The 19,307-nt window shown below is 39.7% G+C and overlaps 1 protein-coding gene across 1 annotated transcript in view; it reads left to right on the top strand.

The window, feature by feature from the left end:
• The window catches only part of PICK1 (protein interacting with PRKCA 1), a 92,245-nt gene that overhangs the window by 60,368 nt on the left and 12,570 nt on the right, over positions 1-19,307 (top strand). The window contains exons 9-11 of the mRNA XM_075182907.1: positions 8,717-8,850; positions 11,744-11,836; positions 14,822-14,872. Coding sequence (XP_075039008.1) covers positions 8,717-8,850; positions 11,744-11,836; positions 14,822-14,872 — 278 coding nt within the window. The remainder of the gene's footprint in view (positions 1-8,716; positions 8,851-11,743; positions 11,837-14,821; positions 14,873-19,307) is intronic.

The following is a 19,307-nucleotide window of genomic DNA, read 5'->3' as shown; positions in this document are numbered from 1 at the left end:
CTCTCCACTATCCTCCAACGCTTCAAACGGCCTTTCATAAAAGCTTTCCTCCTTATTCACCCTAACGCCCCCGTCCCCTTACACTGACCCATCTCCTCTGTGTCAACCCGTGTATTTGTCCCTGCCCCTCTAGATTGTAAGCTCATGTGAGCAGGGCCTTCTTCCTTCGTCTTTTTCCTCCTTTCATTACCTTTGCCACCTATACACCTCCTGCACTCTCTCCCTGGGTTATCGGCCCTTGGTCTCTAAACCTCACTAGTCCCCTTACCTTGAGTCAGTGGCTCTGATCCTGTTAGCTGCAGTCATATTCCTGGCCACTGGCTCATATTGCACTGATTTGCTCCCTATTTTGTCCCATACTTCTCCTGCCTCTTTCTTCAAGTTGTAGTGAGCTGCTACACCTGCTTTGTACCTCATTGCAGCTTGTTTGGCTAGTCGCTATGTTGTGTATTGTACTGTTGTGTACTAGAGTACTAAGTCTAGATTGTATTGCATATCTTTGTATTTTACTAGTATTAAAATAATCTAAAATCAGGGCTAAAATTAATTGAAACCCATTAAATTATGCAAATCTTTTGGTACTAGGTGGCACCAGGCATTCAGTTATGTTTTCCATACTGCCACTTCTAAATTATAACTTCAACCTCTGAGTATGACTATATACAATATACTGTACTAAAGGTTTGCCAGGTTTGCCCAGTTTACAAGATGGTGCAAAAACTGTGAAAACGGTAGATAGAGAAAAAAGAAAAGAGATTTATTGTTGTTTGCATACTTTGACTTGGGGGTATGAATTACCAATGCTTTTAGAGTAAGTTGCTAACCATTATACCACTCAGAACATATGGAATCACCATGCAACTAATAGTAGTAGTCGTCATCTTGGTAGTATCACCTTTCTCCCAATAGGACTGAAAGCTCTTAACATTCTTGCATAGGGCGAGGCAACCATCTTGGACACGCTCAGCTGCTATTCTATGGCATACTTCACATCGGTTGTGATTGGTTTGAATTTTTTTTTCAATTGGTATGCTGAGGTGTAGAAAACCTGAAAGATCTGTAGGAGGAATAGAATGTATGTGCGTTTAGGATGTACAATACGGCCTGCTATCGCTAATCCATTGCCTGAATGTTTTCTGTAACAATAGCACTACAGGTACTACTTTTTCAGGAGTACATAAATCTGGGCAATATTGTAGCTTGTGTCAATGAACGCTAAATTTGGCACTAATCAGGCTCTGATTATCAAATAGGCTTTTGGGCGACGCAACATTTTTGAGGGTGCAAAATTGATACAAGGAAAGGTATAAACTGTAATTCATTTTGAAATGTAACAGAATAGTTGTGCTCCAAAGAAAAATGCATTAAAGTTTTAATCTTTATGCATTCCAATGGTAAAGTCTGAAGACAATGGGCCTGATTCATTAAACAAAGTAAAGCAAATTAAAGAAGTGACTCTGCACCTTGGCAAAGCCATGTTGCATCGGAAGGGAGGCAAATTTAAAATGTGGGGACAGATTTATAGCTTGGGTAAGGCATATCCTAGATCAACTTTAAATTTTTGTGAAAAAATAAAGCTATCTAGTATTTGTGTGCAACATGAAAAAGCAGCCAATATTTTTTCTTACGTGCAAAATATCAAACTAATTTGCACTCGCAAGATCGGTCAGGCTCCCTGCCAATTCCATTCTCCAAGATGAAGCCTATTTGATAATCAGATCCTGATTAGTGCCAAATTTAGCGTTCATTCTCCAAGATGCAAGATTCCACTAATACTCTGTGCAGCAGTGAATTATTAAAGCAGTGAGCTGCAGCTCCATTTTTTTTATTTTTTTTTAAATTTTTATTTTTGGAAGGTCAAATAACAAACAAAACCGATATGCAGTGTCAGCAAGAAAAAAAAAACACATCACATAAAACATGATATAAAATCAACAGAATATAAAAAAATCAGTGCAAAGAGGTCAAATTACGTGTATAAAGAATGACCAAAAATTTTTTTTTTTAAAAGATGTAAGGGAGAGAGCGAAATGCCGCGAAAGAGGAGGGCATAACGCAGGGAGAGAGGAGAAGAGAGACTAGAACAGAGCAGAAAAGGAAAGGAAGAAAGGGGTTCTCAAAAAGAGGACGGATATATGTAGGTGTAAAGTCAAGTGAAAGGGGAGTAAGCCTGAAAAAACGAGAGCCATGGGCTCCATACCTTAGTGAACGATCTTGATGTCCTATTGATGATGCTGGTCATGTATTCCAGGCGCTGAACCTGCCAAACTCTGTTAATAACAGCCTGAAGCGAAGGTGGAGATTGCTGCCTCCAGTCTGCTGCAATTTGGCAGGTAGCTGCCGTCAGGATGTGCCTAGCTAACTTGTTTTGGTGTCGAGTCGCCGCTGGTGCTCCCAAGGGCAAAAGAAAAAATTTAGGCTCTAATGGTATTGCTATCTGGAGAATCGATTGGATCAGGTGTTTAATCTCGGCCCAAAAGTTTGATAATTTGGGACAAGTCCACCATATATGGATAAAGTTACCCTCGTGGGAGCACCCGCGCCAACAGCGATCAGAAGAGTCTGGAAGAATTTTATGAATCCGGGAGGGAACGTAGTACCAGCGGTACAATACCTTATAGACATTCTCTTTTATTTTAACGCAGATTGAGCTGGAGGCAGCATTCTCATATATCTCCGACCATTCCTCGCTCAAAAGAACTTCACCAAGGTCACGTTCCCAGGCCAGTTCATGCGAAACTCTAAGGTCTGAGGAAGGTGGGGCGAGTTCATAATATAATGTTGAAATAAGGCCTTTCGTGGAGGACTGACGGAGACAAAGATGTTCAAATGTGGTAAGGGGACGGGAGGAGAGGCGAGTTTTGGCAGTATGGTGAAAATGGCGGAGCTGGAGGAATTGGTAGAATAATTTAGTGGGAATATTTAATTGCGATTGGATGTCAGAAAATGAGGGGAACACAGCCGTAGAGGTGAGATCGTTTAAGAAACGGACCCCTTGTGAGGTCCACGAGGAGAATGCTTTAGGAGTAAGGCCTGGAGCGAAGTCTGAGGAGTTAAACAAAGGAATTAGGGGAGAGGGATGGGGGGAGAGGCCAGATTTCTGAGAGCATGAGTCCCAGACCGCCAGGGAATGTGTAATGACCGGATAAAGGGAGACACGTTTTGGTCGACGAGCCCGTGGGAGCCATAGGAGAGTAGATAGGGAAAGCATACCCAGACTCTCAGCCTCGATCTCGACCCAGACCCTGGAGGGAGTTAAACTACACCACAGAACGCATTGAGCAAGCTGAGCGGAGAGGTAATAGCGTCGAAAATCAGGGATTCCCAGTCCCCCTCCCCGCGGGGCTCTCTGTAAAAGCTTGAAACGGACTCGGGGGCGCTTACCTGCCCAGATGAATTTAGATACATGGAAATGGAGAAACTTGAAAACGTAGGGGGGGACCCGGATGGGAAGGGTTTGAAAAAGGTAGAGGAGTCTAGGGAGTATGTTCATCTTGACCGCATTAATACGACCTATCCAGGAGATGTATAATTGCGACCACGAAACAAGATCCGACTTAATTTGAGCAAGGATGCGAGGGAAGTTGGCCTGAAAAAGCTGGTGAAGTTGCTTAGTCAAGTATACCCCAAGGTACTTGAGTTTTTGAAGCCGCCAGTTAAATGGGAAGGAACTTTCTAAAGACACCTTGTCTGCTGAGGAAACATAAAAGTCTAAGACTTCTGTCTTGTCAGTGTTAACTTTATATCCTGAGAAGTGGCCGTAGAGATTTAATTCGTCTACAAGAGGAGGAACGGAAAGATTTGGGTGAGCAATAGTTAACAGGACGTCATCCGCATATAATGCTATCTTATGAAAAGAGCTACCCACCGGGATGCCTAGTATCTGCTGGTTAGCCCGGATTCTAGCTGCTAATGGCTCTATGATAAGGGCAAAAATGAGCGGGGAGAGGGGGCAGCCCTGCCGTGTGCCATTGGAAATAGTGAAGGGGACCGAGGTCAGACCATTTGCAGAGACTGTGGCCGATGGGGAGCGGTACAAGGCTGAGATGGCAGTCATAAATTTTCCAGAGAAACCCATCGCTCCCAGCACCCCAACCATAAACGACCAGGAGATGCGGTCGAACGCCTTCTCAGCATCTAATGACATAAGGAGGGAGGGGAGCTTACCCCTGTGAATTGTATGGATCAGGTCGATTGTTCTCCTAGTGTTGTCCGGGGCTTGACGCCCTGGGATAAATCCCACCTGGTCGAGATGGATGAGGGAAGGGAGGAGGGGAAGAGCTGCAGCTCCATTAACAACCAGATGAAGCTTGTGCATTACATCTAGGTAAACTGCATTATTAATGATTTCCTGCTGGTGATCAAGTGCTAACACTTGTGGCTAGTTACCACAGGCTTCTGTAAATGGCTCCCTGGATCCAGTAAACTGCAATTTATTTAACCTGACTTCTTTGAACCTATGCTTCTGGATTATATCTTTGTGGATTAATTTACTATCGTATGACCCTGGCTCTGGACAACAAACCTTTTAAGCTCTTTATTCCTTGGCAAAGGTTAACCACTATTCTCAACTCCATTAAGTATTTGGCGTTTTTTTTTTTAACATTGGTTGCCTTACTCATTCCAATGTGGACATTGCAGTACATATAAGCACGGTGATGTCGGGACTAAAACAGTTAACAATGGAGCGATGCACCATAGCATGGCATGCCTCCTCATACCCAAAGGAGTATTAACTATTGATTTTCAACAGTTTTCCACCTCTATTCAAAACCTTCTCTCCCCAATTTGTACATTCTTCTCCCCTGATAGGGCAGTATCTCCTTTTCACCAAACCCTAGCAACTGCCCTTGATCAAGTGGCTCCAGCAACTATTTATGCTCCGCGTAGACTTCATTGTCAACCATGGCACACTAAAGTACCACAAAATCTACAAAAACTTTCTGTTAAAGTAGAACGTCACTGGCGTAAATCTTGTACCTCTAATGATTTCATCACATACCCTGCTATCTACCACTACTATAGAAATGCTCTGGACACTGCAAAACAAACATGCTTCTAATCTCTCATCTATGCTCAGGCTTCTAACCCCAAACACCTTTTCAACTATTTAAATCTCTTCTAAACCCTCCCACCACAAACCCTCCGACTACCATCATTGCCCAGAATCTTGCTTCCTATTTCAAGGACAAAATTGATAAAATCAGTCTTCAAATAGTATCGTCTCCCTCGACAAGCAAGCCGCTCAATTCCTTTGTAGCACCCTCTGATACTCTCTTCATTTGATCCCACAAATGAGGAAGAAGTTTCTACTCTCTTATCTTCCTACTCTACCTCCTGTCCTCTTAATCACATACCCTCTTCTAATTCTCCTGGATCTCTCTGCTGCATTTGACACTGTTGACCACTCTCCTCATACAAACGCTACAATCCCTAGGTCTTGAATGCACTGTCCTATCCTGGTTCTCATCCTACCTATCTAATCGCTCTTTCAGTGTTAATTTCTCTGGATCCACCTCTGCTCCACTTCCTTTATCAATTGGAATACCACAGGGCTCAGTCCTAGGTCCTCTGCTATTCTCTATCTACACCACTTCTCTTTGAAAACTAATAAGCTCCTTTGGATTTCAGTATCATCTCTGCGGATTATAAACAAATCTATCTATCCTCTCCTGATCACTCACCATCTGTTTTGTCTTGCGTTACTGACTTGCGTCTCTCTGCCATTTCATCTTGGATGTCCTCTCATCAATTTACCTTTCAAAAGTAGAATTAATAATCCCACCCAAAAACAGAAGCTTCCTGCCTGACATTTGTATGTCTGTTGATAACATGACCATAAATCCCACCCCGCAAGCTCGCTGCCTATGGTGTAATTCTTGACAGCTATCTTTTGTTCCCCACATCGACTCTCTATCTAAATCATGTTACATACATCTAAAGAACATTTCCAGAATATGCACATATCTCACGCAAGACACTGAAAAAATCTTAATTCATGCACTCATCTCCCACATCGACTATTGCAATTCCCTCCTTACTGGTTGTCCAAAAATCAGACTCGAACCCCAATAATCCATTTTGCACGCATCGGCTACATTGATTTTCCTTGCAAACCGTTCTTCCTCTGCATAGCCACTCTGTCAGTCTCTACATTGGTTGCCTGTTTTTCAACAAATACAATATAAAATTCTTCTACGAACATACAAGGCCATCAACAAAATTGCTCTGACATACATCTCCACACTTGTCTCAAAATATCTCCCAATTCGACACCTCCGTTCTGCACAAGATCTGCGTCCTCTTTTACACTCATCACATCCTCCCATTCCTGGTTACAGGGCTTTTTCGGGCTGCGCCCACTTTTTGGAATTCCCTCCCTCGCACAATTAGACTTTCCAAACCTTCAAGCGTTTTCTGCCTGCTGCAAAGTTTAAGGCACAACCTGTTGCTTCTTGAGCCAACCCTCTGATTATCTCCCAGAAGTCTAGTGCTGTCTAGCCATTACCCTCTGCAGTGTTTCAGGTTCCTGTGAAGATCTCGTTTTTATATTATATTGTTTTAAAGAATATTGTGACTCTTGATTAGAGTGTAGGTAATGATAGTACAAAGTCACTACTTTTGGCTGCATACAGTTTGTAATGGAGTGCAGAAGGAGCAAGTGTGTTTGTGAGTAGGTGTTCTTTTATACACTACTGACAGAGTTAAATACCAGACCTGGTCAGACCAGTTCTGCTTGACCAGCTATAGATTGATGAGCTCATGTGGGTGTCAGTCGAATAATTGGATGAAGTTGTTCTAAATCAATAAAGTATTGTTTGTAATAGTTTCACCTGCAATTCAATTAGTACACTAAATCATGTCAGGGTTAATTACGGAATCGCATGGACAAACCGAGCAAATACACTTACACTCACTTCTATATTTGTAAATAGTTCACATTTAATACATTTCCAACTCGCATTATTTTATTAAGAATAAGAGATTATTTATACAAAGATAAGCTTACATTAAAGATATTTATGGTTCAGGTTCCAAGAAATGTATGGTGTTTGGTCTTATATTAATCTACATTTTATCAGCAGGAATCTGGTATCGTTGGAGAAACAATCGCACATATAGTAGTCGCTAGATTAGTATAAGATTCTCAAAAGTACTCTGTTAATGGGTTGGTTTAAACCAGTTTTATTGTGGGAAGACACCTATGCAGCTTTTGGGAGTGAATTGCCCCCACCTTTGGAAAGGCATCATTTGAATTGACCTATGGACCCGCATGGTACTGGAATGACTTGACCCCTGGACCAATGAAGAAAGATCTTAGTGTTATCTTTGTATACATTGGCTTGAAAAAATCAGTAATGATGTCACAAACTGCATATAAACAGGCACTGAACAAGCAACAGTTTTTCCTTTTACCAACACAGACTTTAGGACTGATGACTGTTCCTGGCTCCAGGGCGACTGCGTAATGTATCTGTTATACTTTATTGTATTTTGTTATACTTTTGCTATATTTAGCTATTAAATCTCTTATCTGTTGGAACCACATTAATCGCATCAGGCAATCTTTATTGGGGACGATGGAAACGGATATAACATGGGTATGGCAGATCCAGGTTAAAATGTGTGTATATATGGTTTCCTTTATAAAGCCCACTATGTTTTCGCTTACATAAGAGTCTGAGGCCTCTATTGAGTGGTATTGGGTAATACAAAGTCTGTGCCTTTTGTCAGAAATTGCAGATGTAAATGGCTATTAATGAAGCACGGTTATATAAAGTTTCAGTGTGAAAATTTAGTATTCACTGCTCTCAGGGCTATACACTATTCCTCATAAGCTCTATTGTACAGCATTTTCAGCAAAAGGTTTTCTCTGGTCTCAATGTATTTGCTGCTCTCTGCAGCAATGGCCGCTGTCCTGGTTAGAGACGTTGTGCACCAAATGTAAGTATTTCTCTGTTGGGGAGATCCTAGGTATGTTTCCCTACCTTCTCTTAGTGTGGGATTTGAAGGTTGGCCAGTGCAGTTCAGATCAATTGTAGGCATCCAAACAGTCCAATTTTTGCACCTCTAGTGCATGGTGAAGCACTGAAGGAGTCTGTCTTCCTTATCACTCCCCAGTAGAGTCTCAGGTCCTGATGTTATTGCCTGATTATAGGGGGCTGCACTGATAAGAGGGGCTATCTTTTTTTTCTATTACTTGGCCATGCAAGGGATCCACTGCACACGAGAAATGAGCCAGTCTTCTGCCAGGCAGGCAGATAGGTAGGAGAGAAAAAGTGCAGAATACGACAGGAAAAGGAAAACTAAACGAATTTTGGACAGGAGACCAGGAGACATGCAGCTTAGTCCATACTATGCCAAGCTACGTATTGTGAAAATATTTATCTTATAAGCTTCTTTACAAAGTGTGCACCCACTAAGTAGAATTTCTCACTTTGCGGAAAACTATGAAGATAACACCATAAGTTCCCTGTAGTTGCCTTAAAGAAGTAACTGTTTCAGCATTGTTCCACTAATAATTGAGTTTTCTAGAATATTTGTAGTCGAATGAACTTTTTGAAAATAGTATATTTTCTGTGTAAGTTTGTATTTTGCATTTTTAAATTTTCATTTGGTAAATTAATACCATTGAGGATTTCAGTATCCCAAAAATATAAATGAATGATCTGTAAATACGTGACATTTTAAGCAAAGCCTTTTCTTGTTCCCCTAGCCTTTGGAGATGTGTTCTCTGTCATTGGTGTGAGGGAGCCCCAACCTGCAGCAAGTGAAGCATTTGTCAAATTCGCCGATGCACATCGTAGCATTGAAAAGTTTGGGATTAACCTTTTGAAAACTATAAAACCGGTGAGTGATCAATTTACAATAAATTTCTGTCTCCTTTTGTGTTCAAAAATCAGGATTTATTTAATTGTGAATATGGATGAAGGTAATATTTTCATTTCAATATTTAATTTTGAATGAAGTACTAAACGATTACAATTTTTGAATCCTTGTATGTCAATTCTTAGGTAAAATCTTGCATAGACTGAAATGCCTAAGAAAATCTTCTTTTAGGACTTGTATGACTTTTAGTGGCATTCCAAATGTCTAAAGTTGTGCAACCCATATCTTGGTTTTCCCAGGACAGTACTGTTGTTTGTTTTTTGTTTTGTTTTGTTTCCTCCTTCATGCATTTGAACTTTAGTTCGCTAATGGCCTGTCCTTTCAGTACTCTTGTAGAGCATGTGGAGGGAGAGATGGTGAGTAAACTACAAAGGCACAGAGTTTGTGGAGTGATAAACTTTCAACAACTGATTCTGAAGGAGTCTTTTTTGTATAATATGTAATTCTCAAGGCATGGAGAAAAGCATCATCTAGAATGTTTAATTTAGACAATGTGGAGATTTTGCTCAAGCATATATGCAAATATTGAAGAAGCTCTTAAATCCTTTTTTGAAGATCACAATAAATAGAGTAAACTTTTTCCTGTACATCAAGAAATGAAAAAACTTATTCATAAGGAATTGGCACAGGTGAACAAGCACTAATCTAACTTATGTATCCATTCAGTGATGAAGAGACTCAGGAATCGAACTTGATCCCAAAAGTAGATTAACCTGTAGTACAGGGAACTGTACTACTACTAACTGTAATGTAGGCCAGGGAACTTCGATTGTTGGTAGAGACACTTTATATAGATGTATGAAGCCAACTTGGGGTAAATCTAGCCTCTTGCCACAAGATAGAAGATCTTGGTACATCTACACTTTCTCAACTCCTAAGCACTTCAAGGATATGAAGTCATAAGCCAGGGAGACAAAATGTCAGTCAGAATTTTCCTGCTACACCTAAAATTTTTAGCATTCAGAATTAAAGGAGAGGACAGCACTATGACTATTGTCAGGATCAGGCCCCATTGACATCTGTAGGAATCAGATTCCCACAGAGCAGCTCAAGTTCTCTACAAGAACATGGTTGGATGAGGCAAAATGACATCACAAGAAATAAAGTTTCTGGGGTTGCAGATAAATACCTTACAGAACAAAGTTTCTGTCAGAGGAGCAGTTTATCAAGATCTAGTCCCTCGGTCATCACCATCACTATAGGGATCATTTCCTGGGCAAGGTGGCATATTCAGAGGCTCCAATTGGAACTTCTAAAGCAGTGGAATCACAGATTTCTCTTAATCATGCCACCACCCTGTCAAGTACCACCAGGAAGTCTCTCTGTGTCGAAGCCCAAAATTAGAGGCAAGAGGAGTGTCGTTTCGAGCAACGCAATAGATAATACCTCTCGAAACAGATCTCCTGCACAAATGCCCATTTTTTCATCCATATCCAGTGTGGTAACTTTAACAGCATGGCATTTGAGTGGGTGCTGCTTAGGTGTACGGGAGTCTCGGAGCAAGTAATTTACACACTTTTGCAAGCAAGAAAAAAGAAAATTTAGATTCAATAAAAGTGCAGCAACTATTCCATGGATGCACATCTTCCTTCTGAATGGTCTTGCCTTATTGTTTGTTTCCTTCAAGTAGTGAAGAGGATCCTTTAGGTTCTATGTCTGGACAGCACGGTGGCTAAGTGGTTAGCACTTCTGCCTTACAGCACTGGGGTCATGAGTTCATTTCCCGACCATGGCCTTTTCTGTGAGGAGTTTGTATGTTCTCCCCGTGTTTGCATGGGTTTCCTCCGGGTGCTCCGGTTTCCTCTCACACTCCAAAAACATACTGGTGGATTAATTGGCTGCTATCAAATTGACCCTAGTCTGTCTGTCTCTGTCTGTGTGTGTGTGTGTTAGGGAATTTAAACTGTAAGCCCCAATGGGGCAGAGACTGATGTGAGTGAGTTCTCTGTACAGCGCTGTGGAATTAGTGGCGCTATATAAATAAATGGTGGTGATGATGTCTGACCATTTTGCACCTCTGCAATATGTTTCTCTAAAATGGAAGATTTTAAAGGTGGTATTTCTGGTCGCAACACTTCTGCTCACAGAGTTAGATTGCAAGCATTGCGGTGCAGGGGACCCTTTCTGAATATATATGCAGATAACATGGTACTTGGAGGCATACTGGCAATAGTAGTATCTACATTTCACATTAATCAGAAAGTAAAGTACACTGATTTGACTAGGTAAGGGCAATTGGCATTCATTTATCCAGGACAAAATGATTTAGAACATAGAACAACTCTTTGTGGTTCCCACAGAACCTCTAAAAGGTTACACCCCTTCTAAACAAGATATTTCCATGTGGATCAGTGAAGTAATTATTCGGTAGAGGAGGAATGGACATGAGGTGCCAGAGATCCCACTCAATATGGGCACTAGCAACATCTTGGGCAAGGGAGGCTCAGGCTTCAATGACAGAGCTTTGCAAAGCAGCTGGATGTACATCTCTCTATACCTTTGCTAGTCATTATTATCTAGATATCTTATCCTCCAGTGATTCTCAGTTTGGGAGACATGTTCTCTATGCAACCATTAAATAAATTATGATGAAGCAGGATCTGTTTTTTGTTGTTTTTTTAATTGAGAGACTTGGGATGTTTGATGAATATTCTAAGAAATATTCCAGTGAGCAGTTTGGAAAATAAACAATTCATAAGTAAATGGCTTATATGAAAAAACTTGGGAAAGGTTAGATGACTTAATTTATCCTTTTCTACAAAATGTTAAATATGAAAAATTTCAGTTGCACTTAATTTCCTTGCTTATTTTGTGACTTTTTTTGATTTTCCTAATAGTACCTTTCTGCCAACAGATGCTGAATGATTTAAATACCTACCTTAATAAAGCCATTCCTGACACTAAATTAACTATCCGAAAATACCTTGATGTGAAGTTTGAATATTTGGTAAGTAGGCCATTGCTCTCTCATTGATGTGTTTTGGGCCATTTTTATTTAGCTGTAGTAGGAAGGAGGGGACCAGTTAGAACTTGTTCTTGACATTAATGCCTCCCATGCAGCTTTCTGTAACCGTGTTCAAAGCTACGCTTCTGCATGTGCTGGAAACCCTTGTCCCCTTTGTAGGAGTGCAGGTAAAATGGCACAGTGTTAGACTGCTGAACATATGGAAAGTATTAGTGCCGTAAGCCAGTTCTAAATGGTTCCCAGCTGCTGAAGTACTTGGGGTACAATGTTTTAATAAACATTTTGTGGGGATGCTACAGATTAGTATATTGTGGGAGCACATAGGCTGGTATAATCTAAAGGCATGTGGCTGAATATTATTTATGTTCGCAGGTTGGTATACTATGTGTGGGTGAACAGAGATGATACAATGCATAGTGGCCACAAAGCTTATATAATTTGCTTGACATATGTAAAGTGAGGGAACATGGCTGATAAATTAGGAGTGTATTCCCAAAGTTAAAAACCAAAAAATGGAATGAGGAACGTTGGACATTACCATCACTCTCGCTCACTGTCCTGTAAATAACTTGCTCTGCATTGCCAAGTTAACTGTTTATTATTTAATTAGTAGATGCCTGGTCTTTGTATATTTTTTGTTTTTCATGTATTATGTAATGTGTTCTAGATTGTTGCTCTCTTGTTGTATATCACTGTAAATGTCATGTACTGCACTGCAAACCTTTTTATAAGGGCCTTATGAATAAGAAAATAATACACTAAAGCTGGCCACACATGTTACAATCCGATCATTAATTCCAGAATTGCTAAAGAATAGGATGTTTGTGAATGACAATCATTGTAGATTTTGCTCCCAAAATACTTTCCTGATCAATTGGGTTTTTCTACTTTGTTTTAATATTAGTTACTGACTTGGGTTCCATATATTGTGGTCATCAAAATGAACATCCTCCCTAAACTCTTGTACCTGTGACAGACCCTTCCAATACTCTGAAATACTCTGCCAAAGCTCTTAAAAAAAAAATATCCAAAAATCTCTTTATAGTTTATATGGACAGGTAGTGTCAACCAAGAGTATGAATGCAAATTATGTGCAAAGACCATAAAGACGGGGATTGGGAGTCCCCAACATGCTGAATACTATCAAGCAACACATATGGCCCAATGTTCTTTGGTACTCGCCCCTTCATCATAGGGTATGGACAACAATAGAGGCAGACCTGATAAACTTATTGTTCCCATGCTCTCTACTGTGGAGTAAACCCCAGAGCTAAACTGCAGTATTTAAATGAAACCCTACTGTAATGTTCTCACCCTCAGTCTGGGACTGCTGCACCCAAATAAGATCTCATCACACCTTAAAAGTTTCCATATGGAATAACACAGCTTTCACCTGCAGGATTGAACCACAGGGAATTTTATAGCTGGATGACTCATTTCCACTGGATTTAGCGCCTGTACGATATTTCCCTGAATTTTTAGAGCTCCGTACTTGGTTTTCATTACTCCATAGTGCCTTTTGGCACTATGGAGTAATAAAGTGTTTGATTTGCAAATACTGAAAAACAATGTGTAAACCAGATCACTTCTGAACTTTGCTCCCTCTTAGAATCGCTGTGTCGATACAGACCTTCATCCAAAGGTTTGATCTCTACGCTTTATCAGTTAATGCGAAGACACAATGAACAACAAAAAAATATGCTTGAAGTATCCTGCGAGAGGGACACATGACAGGCTGTAGACGCATAAGAGTGTTCTAAGATTAGAGCTCAAGCCAAAAGCTTAATATCCATAAGAATTAAAATTCATATAAACTATTCTTTAGATGGTATTGGGTCCCAACAAGCCTCCATTCTATATTTCTAGCTCCACAAATCTTTGTTGTAAATCATGTGGCCAAAGGGGCACACTGCAGCACTTATAGTTGTTCTGTCATAAAATAAGTCTGGAAAAGGTTCATGATCTCATTCAGTCCATTGCTAGTACGAAGATCCCTGACTCCTCTCTTTACTCCCTTCTGACCAGGCCAATCGCACACTTTCCACAGCTAAGTGCCAAATTATTTTATACTGGAAATCTACAAATTTTCGCTGTCTCAATAATATCTGATCAACTTACCATGTGGAACTCATTGCGGCTATATTACATAATACTCCCAATAGTTCGGAGAACTTGGATTCCCTGGACTGACTATTTCGAGGCCAAACCCGTATTGACTGTTTGAACCTCCTTTTCTCACTATCCTTTTGTAAACACAGTAACTCTTACATTCCTAACCCTCCTTTCCCTTACCTAGCACTTTCCGCAACACTGTGGGGAAAAATAGAGAACAATTACCCACCTACAACATGATCAGGGTCACCTCTTGTAATTTGTTTTAATAATTTGCACTTTATGTATGGATATTTACCTAAGTGTGTGTGTGTGTGTGTGTGTGTTTGTCTCTATATAGATGGGTTGGGTACTAAACCCCGATGCTGGCAACCCTGACAGGTCTCACAGTGACATCTTCAGTACGAATCCTCAGACATCTACGTCATTTTGTGCTGCCACCCTGTTCATTCATCGCATTTACTCCAAGTCAGTATAGTAAACGGTCATGGAGAAGAATAGGTTGGGCTCTTGAGGATTTGTAGTGAAGATGTTGCGGTGAGTCTTGTCTGGGTTGCAAGCATCGTGAATAAGATTACCACCAATACAGATATAGATATCTCTCTTTATTTTTTACTTTAAATTTTGGCTTAACAGCACTTGTGGCTTGTATTTTAACCCATTCATTGTTTACACTGTCCTTAACCTGTATCTTTTTTTTCTACCCTACCTTCTCCCCTCAAATTATATACATTCATGTTTGTTTATAATCCTATTACTGTGTTACTATATTATTATTGGAAAACCATAAAGACTTCTCCAAAAAAATTCTAGTATTAAATTATAGTATTTTCAATTTTAATGGTTTTTTTTTAGTCATACTGTTTGAAAGTGAAAGAGATGGATGATGAGGAATACAGCAGCATAGTAAGTATAATCATAATTATAATTATCAGTATGCCTTATGTATAGTTAACATATTTTATAGCTTGTGATATAAATGAACATAAAATAAAATGGAGCTGAAATGAATATAGACTAAGGTTTTCATTTTGGAGGCTTTTTTGTTTATTTTTTTTTATTTTTTTTAACCCTTTTACTGCAAAGCATGCTTACTTCATAGTCCTTAAAATCTCAGAGTTCCACAGAACTCTATATTGTATTGTAAATGATCTCTTCCACTAGATGGGGGATACCTCTAGAGGTACGTGCTGACACTTCATACATTTGGTATGTCACACATAAGTTACTCGTCCAAGGCAGCACACATTAGTGGGCTAATTCTACCTTCTCCAGAGTCAGGACATATAAGAAGACACACCTTGAAGTTCTACCCTCTTCTTTTTTTTTTTTTTCCTGTACTTTTAGTCTAGATTGAGATATTTGTTCTGTTGTGCTCAATAGCAGCAACCCTATATCAGGAGGAGCAGTAGGAATAGAATTGCAATCTTGAAGGTGGCAGTACCTCGAGCCAGAGAGAAGGTGGTGTGTCCGGCCTTCGTCTCAGAGAGCAACTCTCTAGTGGCCATTTACAGGTTTTAAGACGTCTGAACCGGCAACTCGGGAGCATGCAAGTGTGACGTGTATAACAAAAGCTCAGGGAATTCTTGAGTGCTGGTTAGCCCATGCAAGTGCAGGTGGAGAAAAAAGCAGGAAGGACTCCTGAGACTTCAGTTTAAACAGTGTTGAGCGGTTGGAGAGATTCAGCAGTGCATTAAGCCACAACAGAAATGGAGTAAAAGCAGTCTCAAACATTGAATGCAGTGTTAAGCCCTGGAAACTTTATGCTTACGTTGGGTTTTTCTGTGCTATAAATGAGGGTACCTTCCTATTTATACATATTGTCTTAGGTCAGCTGACCATAAGGAAAAGGCTACTACAGAAAGTGCAGACAAGCCAGCCAAAAACGAGACATACTAAATTGCCCAATAAGTGGTAAAGCACTTCCTGAAGAATACACTGAAAAATACTATACTGTGAGTGGCACCAACACTGTTGTATGTAAGCTACTTACTAGTCACATAAAACTGCAACTAGATGTTTGATATTTAATATTTACATAATATTAGTTTTATTTGGCTCACAGGAACTCTGTGTCCAACCATTGGTTAAAACCTGGCTAAGACTAAATTACTTACGTTTTGACTGTTTCTAAATTCTTGTGCTCTATCCATTATGTTTTGAGATAGCTAGCGTTGTGTTCTTAGCTACAGATGTGTCCAATACTAAAATACGGCACGGGTCGTAAATGCTAAAACTTTTTGGAATATCTTTAAGCTTATATCAATATCTATAAATAATACCCAACAACAAACTTCTCACATTCTTCTGTGATATCTCGGACATCTCAACTGGGTGACTGGAGGCTGAACAGGTGGGCAATTATCATACGTACAGGAGTTATGTCTGCTGTGTAAATGAAGGAAGCTTATGACTTGTTGTGTAGTGTAATATAATCTTTGTGGGACATTCTCGTAAGATGTTTGGCCAATATGAAGAATACTTGATATAAATTGTGTTTTGGTGAGAAGGTCGTAAATGCTCGTTTACATTCACACAGGCATTTTGGTACTGACCTCAGAGTGAAAGGCGATAGTGGGGGCACCTCAAGCATGCTTAAAATGTCCTGTAAAGCTAAAAGATTTGTTCTCTTTTGGGACTCCATTTCATGTTGAGAAGTGTTCCAGAATATTCAAGCTCTCTCAGGAGACATAAATCTGATTAGTGATGAGTGAACCATTTTTCTGTTTAATCATTTTTATTTAAAAAAAAAACCATATTGTACAATAATTTTTGTTAATTGTTTTGCAGCTTAGGCATTGTGGATTTAATCTCTGTATTAAACCACACTTAATAAGTTTATGTCTGTCTTCTTACAAATTCTTGTGTTGGGACTTAACTTGATAATAGTAATGCTACATTTGGATTATTATAACTCTGATAATAGGAGGTTGTGAGAGAGTAGTTGCGATACAGCTGGGAAAAAATCAAAGGTTTTCTAAGCAAGAGTTTCAGCTTTTGAACCAAACCTAGGTGGTGGCAGATTGATCAGGCAAAAGGTACTGTGTGAGATAAACAGAACATTTTAATCTTTTTTAAATGGACCAGATGGCTATTTTTGATTAACCCTGTGTCACACACATGTCACACAGGCTGATGAGTGCTGGATTGTGACACGTGGCAGAGCTTATACAATGGACGAATGTAGCTCTAGCAGAAACCTTTGTAAAGGAGGAGTTAAAACAAATGAGACCCAAGAGGACTTGATTGGAAATTAGCGAGGACCATGATTTGGAAACGGGAGAAATTCAGAGTCCAGTCAGACGTATCAGAGGCCTCTGACGGAGGCTCAGTTGCTGTGTATGAAGAATGTCTCTTTAATTCAGACTAGGTACATGATTTATTAAAATGTATCTGTAAACTGATGTAAGTCATGAGAAAAATATAGCACCCACAAGATGTACCGATTCAAGAGTCAAAAATCCAATTGCATTCTAAACAAACTAGTGAAGAGGGTAATTGTGGAGCAATAGAAACACACAGAGAAGAATGTTTGTTTAATAATGACAAATTGAGTCACATGTATTCTTTTGAGATAGAACATACACAAATTTGGGATGAATATCCTAAATCTGTAGCCAGAATATCAAAAAAGACAACCATTCCTTTATTAGATGCAAATACAGTTAATAATGGAATGGATATTTTAACTGATCTGTATTTATTGTTTTATCCTGTAATGCTATGTTCTGTTTCACTTTATGCTCTCTGTACAGCTATACAGACCCTTTGTGGCACCATATAAATATAGGATAATACATTGATTTTCAGCAAGCATTTAAAGTTCAAATGCCTATCAGGCTATCAATGTCCCCAAGGACCTTTATGAATGTTCTCGTAGTATTCATGGCACAATTAGGAGAGTAATGTATATTCCTTTGGCCATACTTGCATATATTGGCAACGTCCAGAGAATGAGCATTAAATGTCAGTGAGAATGTTGCAGGTTTTGAAAGACTATGGATGGCTAATAAATGGAAGAGTCCATTACTTCCAACCCAGAACATAAAATTCCTGGCCATACGGTTAGACATAGTAGGGAAATAAATTGAGACAGCAAGTTCTACAATTAAGAACAAGGCAATGGATACCAGCTGAGAACTGTCAGAGTGCTGAAACTGATTGCGGTGCAACAGAAGTTATACCATGGGCCAGATTACACATGAAACACTTATAGGAGTGTTTTTTTTGTTTTTTTTGTTTGTTTTTTTTACTAAATGGAACGGGGTAGATGAAGATCCATCAAATAAGGCTGATTAGGGAAGTCAGACGTGACTTATGACTTACTGTGCTGGTCCACAGAAAACCACTTGGAGAGATGAACTTTTTTTTTTTACAATAGAGACACAGTATATTTTCCCAAGTTCCAGTGATGCCAGAAGTAGTAAGACAAATAAGGAAATACAAGGTGACGGTGAGAAGTCCCTCCTTGTTGATAAAGGATGACTTGGTTCCCACAAATACTACATCTGGTGACAAATCTTTGTATCTACCAGTGAGACCAGGGGGTAAAATTATCAATATGCGGGTTCTTCAACACCTGTGTGTTCAGCCTCTTCCGCGATTAAATTTCAAGCGGCGCTGCATTGTAAAGGGAAGTTAACCCTTTACAATGCAGCGCCACTTGAAATTTAATCGCGGAAGAGGCTGAACACGCTGGTGTTTAAGAACCCGCATATTGATACATTTACCCCCTGATCTTTTGAGATGAGGGAAGATATTCCATCCAAACCCAGGGTTTTTCTAGTTGATGGCCTGGCTGCTGAATGGATTCTCTTGAAGCAACAGAGTTTTGTACGAAAAAGTGATTGTGAACAATTCTCATGCTCTCACGACCGATTCATGGCCTTTAATAATGTTACAAAATGGTGCGAATTGAGAAATATACTGGTAAACATCCATACATGAGTAACATTCTGAATTTCATCCAAGAGGGGTTTAATAGAGGGCTAGCAGTAAATACCTTCAAGTTACAAATTGCCATATAGTAAGAAAACTAGCAACGAAACATGTACATAGGAAGTTTAATTCAGGCAGCAACCAACTGTAACCATCTTTGGACCCGAACCTTGTGCTAGAAGTCTGAACAGAAACACCATTTGAACCCCTGGGAGAGACACCTTTTGAAACTTCTCACATGGAAGGTGTCATTCTTGGTAGCGATCACATGAGCAAGAAAAATTTCGGAATTGCAGGCATTATGGGTGGAGGAACCATTTTTAAAAATCATCAACATCCTCACCATTAATTTATATAGCGCCACTGATTTTGCAGCGCTGTACAGAGAACTCATTCACATCAG

This window comes from Mixophyes fleayi, chromosome 8, assembly GCF_038048845.1.
Source record: "Mixophyes fleayi isolate aMixFle1 chromosome 8, aMixFle1.hap1, whole genome shotgun sequence".
Lineage (NCBI taxonomy): Eukaryota > Metazoa > Chordata > Amphibia > Anura > Limnodynastidae > Mixophyes > Mixophyes fleayi.
This window is presented reverse-complemented; position numbering and strand designations above follow the sequence as displayed.